This window comes from Palaemon carinicauda, chromosome 19 (genome assembly GCF_036898095.1).
Source record: "Palaemon carinicauda isolate YSFRI2023 chromosome 19, ASM3689809v2, whole genome shotgun sequence".
Lineage (NCBI taxonomy): Eukaryota > Metazoa > Arthropoda > Malacostraca > Decapoda > Palaemonidae > Palaemon > Palaemon carinicauda.
In genome coordinates, this window is record NC_090743.1 from 9,346,629 (window position 1) to 9,352,628 (window position 6,000).

Below are 6,000 nucleotides of genomic sequence, written 5' to 3' on the forward strand. Positions count from 1 at the left end.
TTTTTACTATCATATCTCTATAACACTGAAGGTCTCGCACAAACCTTTTCAAAATTCAATGCTGATAAGAGGTTAAGTCACGTCTGTTATTCTCGCTGGGTAAACAAAATCAATATTTCGAAGACAATACTTGCTGCAATGAACTTCGTTTTCTATGAAATTATTTTTTTCCTTGAACAGAATCCAGTAGCCTATGCAAAGCAAATTTCTCAAAAGATGGTCCCATATAACAGTCTTACTAAATTTACAAAACTGAATTCCTCATTTTGCCGTCATTGACAATGTCGAGGTTATGTCAATCACGTATCAAAGTCCTTATCAAATGATAAGTACTGTTATGAGAACTTTACCACACACAACTAGGTTTTGTAACATAACTTAAGAAATAAAAATTAAGCTTACTCCTGTAATGTACCTTTCTACTTAGCAGCAATACCACGCCATAGAAGGTCTTTGCAAAGAAAAAAAAGAAAAAAAAATCAAATCCCATGTAAGACAGTACACAAGCCATTACCTTCAAAGTATATTTTCTTTTAATTAGATTGCATTAAAAAATTTAGACCATCATGCACAGTAACAGGGGGAAACCAATCAGCTGCAATATTAAATAAAAGTTAAGAAGTTGCACAGCAAGATTATAAAAAGGAATCTGGAAGGGAGGTATGGTGCAGTAGAAAATTATATGGTCATCATACCTCTCCACAACACTAGGATTGTCGGCACGCTACTACAGAAAGTTCATAGTCCTTAGTTACCTCCTACACAGACAGTATAACTTGCTACATTTAACAGCATGTTTAAAAAGGCTACATGGTAGCTGTGTCTTTTCAATTGTACATATCACCATGAAATTTGGCAGGAACAGAGAAACTATGTTTCACATCAATCCCTGATATTTTCATTTTGATATGTGAATTATTCTAGGAACAATTTACTCCACCGCCAAAAATAACCATTCAACCCATACCGAAATAAGTTTGCTGTGGCTTTTCTATGGCGGATATCAATATGAAAATTGGTATGGATAAAGTAAATATTCATCCCACAAATCCCTGAAAATTCTATTTAGATATGTGAAGTATTCTACGAATAATTTACGACACTGGCGAAAATTGGCCTCCCGTGAATATCGAAATATGGCTACTGTGACTTTTCTATGGCAAGTATCAATACGAAAATGGGTATGAATGTAGTTCACATAACATTCATCAAACCATGTGAAAATCATTTAGATGTCTATAAAACTCTAGCTGATTTTTTTAGCTAAATATCATAACTTACGAACAAAAGTGACAGCCAGGGCATGCCTATAGCAGGTACGAACATGAACATTTGCAGAAACAAAAATTATATATATCTAAATAATCGCTTAAAATTTCACTTGAATATATTTATTGGTATAGGAGTTACTGACCCCGCTGCCGAAAATAACAGCTGCCTCCCTCCTCTCCTCACCCCCGCTCCGAAATCTATGGCGATCGAAAAATGGCTACTGTGAATTATCTAGGCAAGTATCAATACAAAAATTGGTATGAATGTAGTTCACAAAACACCCATCAAACCCTGTGAAAATCATTACGATAATTGTAAAACTCTAGAGGAGTAATTTGCTGCTTCACACTGATTTGTTCGCTAAAAATCGTCACTTATGAACAAAATTGACAGCCAGGGCCTTCCTATAGCAGGTATGAACATGAAAATAGACAAAAACAAAGCTGTTAAATATCAAAATAATCCATTAAAATTTCATTTGAATATATTTATTGGTATAGGAGTTATTGACCCCGCCGCCGAAAATATCACCTGCTCCCCCCACCCCGTGATAATAATAAAAGGGAGTAGAATGTATCGAATTCACCTTTCTCATTAATTCCATATCCTAAGGCTTACAATTTATCGAATTCACCATTCTCATTAATTCTATATCCTAAGGTTTTCAATTGTCCAAATTCATCCTTCTCAATTCCATATTTTAAGGTATAAAATTTATCGAATTCATCACTCTCATTAATTCCATATCCTAAGGTTTACAATTGTCCAAATTTATCACTCATTAATTTCATATCCTAAAGTATAAAATTCATCGAATTCACTATTCTCATTAATTCCATATCCTAAGGTTTACAATTACCCAAATTCATCCTTCTCATTAATTTCATATCCTAAAGTATAAAATTCATCGAATTCATCATTCTCTTTCATTCCATATCCTAAGGTTTACAATCACCCGAATTCATCATTCTCATTAATTCCATATCCTAGTTTAGGATATGGAATTATTGAGAATGATAAATTAGGGTAATTGTAAACTTTAGGATATGGAATTAATGAGAATGATGCATTCGATAAATTTTATATCTTAAAATATAGAATTAATGAGCATGATAACTTCGGGTAATTGTAAACCTTAAATATGGAATTAAAGAGAATGGTGAATTCGAGAAATTTTATACCTTAAGATATGGAGTTAATGAAAATGATGAATTTGGGTAATTGTAAAGTTTAGGATATGGAATTAATGAGAGTGATGAATTCGATAAGTTTAATACCTTAAAATGTGGAATTAATGAGAATGATGAATTCGGCAAATTTTAAACCTTAGGATATGGAATTAATGAAAATGATGAATTCGGATAATTGTAAACCTTAGGATATGGAATTAATGAGAATGATGAATTCGGATAATTGTAAACTTTAGGATATGGAATTAATGAGAATGGTGAATTCGATACATTTTATACCTTAGGATGTGGAGTTAATGAGAATGAAGAATTCGGGTTAATTGTAAAACTTAGGAATTAATAAGAATGGTGAATTCGATAAATTTTAATTGTAAACCTTAGGATATAGAATTATCAAATCCACGTTATGGAGCACTTAGAAAACAAGAACGTCTTTAGTTTCTTCTTGAAAGCCTTAATAATGCCAGTTTTTTTAGATGTCTAGTGAGTGTTATATAGTCTTGGGGCTGCATATGAGAAAGCTCTATAGTCTAGAACCTCATTAGAGGTTTATCTAGGGTTAAGTAAATCTAAACCATCTACTACCATTCTCCTGTTGACACGATCTGTTGCAATTTTCTTAGACATTCTGGACGTCCGGTTCTGATAACATGAAGAGTCATAACACATCTTAAATTCTATTCTGGCTTTAATGGGCAATCGGTGTAATTCAATCAGTATATGAGTAATCCTTTCTCGGGGTAAGGCACCTTTATCAATCACGCTCCTCTTTTTCTGTTTAGTAATTTCTTGATATAAATTGCATTTTGGGTAGATTGTACTAGATGGAGATACAATAGTTAATCCTGGTAATAATAGTTTATCACAAGTTCCGTATATAATAAGCTGTATAATATGAAGACAGTTCCCAGATTTCCTGATGTAAACATTTAGTTTTATATATATATATATATATATATATATATATATATATATATATATATATATATATATATATATATGTATATATATATATACATATGTATATATATATACATATATATATATATACATATATATATATATATACATATATATATATATATATATATATATATATATATATATATATATATATATATATATTAATACAAGGATCAAAACGGCAAGCGGCCCATTTGAAAATAATATAAGAATGATTTGAAACATGATCGGTGATTTAATTACAGGGAACCATTATAATATGATAAAACTTACTTTTTTCATCAACACGCATAATTTTAGGAAAGGAATGAGATATGTGTAGCTAACGAATTTTACCTGGAGCTTCCCTTATCTAATCTGTATGACTCAAAAACGGTTTGTTCTGTATCTAATCTTGTGTGAAGCGAGTGATAAAAGACAGTCCCACACTAGTACAGCATACTGATAACAAACAACGCCAGCGTAGCAGCAGTTCAGTTTTTAATCGTCAAGGAGCTACTTGCACAGTATCAAGAGGAATATATTCTCCAATTCACAAGCTGTCTATAAGCCAACAATACATAGAACGTCAAACGAAGTTCTGCAGAGGTAGACTGAGCTGTACCAAACTGTGTTGAGGAACTATCAAACGAAAATCAGAAAAGCAAGAACTAGCAAACTTCAACCACCGAACAGAGGCCCAGTTTATCAAAAAACCAACTTAAGAACCCCTTTTTCCATCATGGAGGATCCAATGGAAAGGAGTAAGTAGAAATAATACTGTTTTATAATTTGGGTATTTTCCTCTTTCTATTGGTAGTATAATTGTTTTATATGTAGTCAAAATTATAATTTCAGCAACATTATTCTTTAGGGTATAGATGGGGCGGGGCTTAGTTACACCTTCGTGTGTGGCCTTCAAGGAATTTTATCACTTAGTTGTAAGTGTAAATTTTAAATTAATTTCCGAAATAGCTAACATTTCTTTACCATTTTTGTGTGCTTCAGTGATAGATACATATCAATTCCTCAAAATTTAGAATTCCAACGCTCTTACTGGTGTAAATGATTCTTTAAAAGTAGCATAGTTTAGTTGAAACCATCCTAAAGACAAGAGAAGAATGTCTTAGATTCTAAAAGTTTTATTGGTGAAAAGGGCATAACATTCTCAATTTTAATCAATGGTTCGCGTAAAGTTTATATTAACAATATGGTGGAGCTTATCAATTAATTGGATAAAAAAAGGTTTTATATAAGAGATACGGTAAGGAATGTATCTGAGAGGTTAAAATCTGTTCCTTTATCTAATTATAAAAAGGAAAAAAACAGAACTATCTACATATGTGAGTTGTAAAATCGGACAATATCAAATGCATTTTTGCAAGGAAATTTATAACCAAGCCTTGAATAATGCAGAAAGTCTTTTGAATTATATTAATTACATTCACTAGACTACAAAATCGGCGTGTAAGTGCTTCAAACCTTTCAATTCTCCAGAATTAGTTAAACATTATACGTACAAGATTTCTTGAAATTTGTCTCTGTTGTTTAACCTCGCACTCAATTTGTGGGAACTATCCGAATATACAAATATACTTCGTAGATATTCAAACCATGCAATTACTCCATAACAAATAGAACACATGATGCTTGTATTAAATAGCTTAAATAAAACCTGATACACGAACAAATTACCAACACAAAAATGTAGTTAAGATATGCTTCTAGGTGAAATTGCAGTAACTAACTCGAAGACACGTGTTCTATGGGAACATTTTACTATGACCACAAAAATAAAGAGAAAACCAGAAAGGTCTGGTCAGTAAGTGGTCCTGTCTGTGTCGTTCTGTTAAGATTACCTTGCCTTATGCAAGACACGGGCTCTTGCGTTGGCAGCCCGTAAGCGAATGTAATTGTAATTTACTTTAATTCCCTTTGAAAGAGGGATGTAAGTGGTATGTTTGTGAGCTTTTTATTTTCAGAAGCCGTCCATGAGACAGAAATTATCAAGAGGAAGACATTGTAAAGAGTGCATTTCAGCATCGCAACAGAATACTAAAGTGACATCGTTGACCTTAGCTGTTGTGAAAACCTTACGAGAAAATACATAAATCAAGACCTCAATTTTACATTAAGCCTCCTATAACTAGAAGGATTATACCCAGAATACAAAAAAGCCCTTTAAAGGGATTCACACAATTTCTTAAAATGACCATGCTTTCTTTACCATTACGATATGTTCACGGGTATGTCTCTTTGGGCTAATTTTCAAGAGTTGTCTTTACTCTTCTCTCATACGGTCACAGGTATGGGTAAGGAAATTAGAATAAGGCTTCTATGTAGACAGATATCTAAATGAAACGTCAGCTGTTCTATGATCATATCCAAAGTGGATCAACAGCAGTGTTTGTAAACAGACTTGGTAATGACCATTTCCTGAAACCTTATGAAAAGTACAATTATGAATATATTGTATTCTTAAACTTGAAATATATGTTTAATCAATTCATATATTGTAATAATGTTTCACAAAAAGTTAAGATTTCTGAAAATCAAACCGAGTGCTTCAAAAGGCGAGGTTTATATTGAAATTATC

General features: G+C 32.1%; 1 protein-coding gene and 1 long non-coding RNA gene across 2 annotated transcripts in view; one reads left to right on the plus strand and one right to left on the minus strand.

The window, feature by feature from the left end:
• LOC137658436 (uncharacterized) overlaps nt 1-6,000 on the minus strand; it is a 70,912-nt gene that overhangs the window by 25,021 nt on the left and 39,891 nt on the right. The gene's annotated exons all lie outside the window — the stretch shown is intronic.
• The window catches only part of LOC137658433 (uncharacterized), a 33,086-nt gene continuing 30,940 nt past the window's right edge, over nt 3,855-6,000 (plus strand). The window contains exon 1 of the mRNA XM_068393140.1: nt 3,855-4,168. Within this exon, the coding sequence (XP_068249241.1) occupies nt 4,147-4,168 (22 nt within the window). The 5' untranslated portion in view covers nt 3,855-4,146. The remainder of the gene's footprint in view (nt 4,169-6,000) is intronic.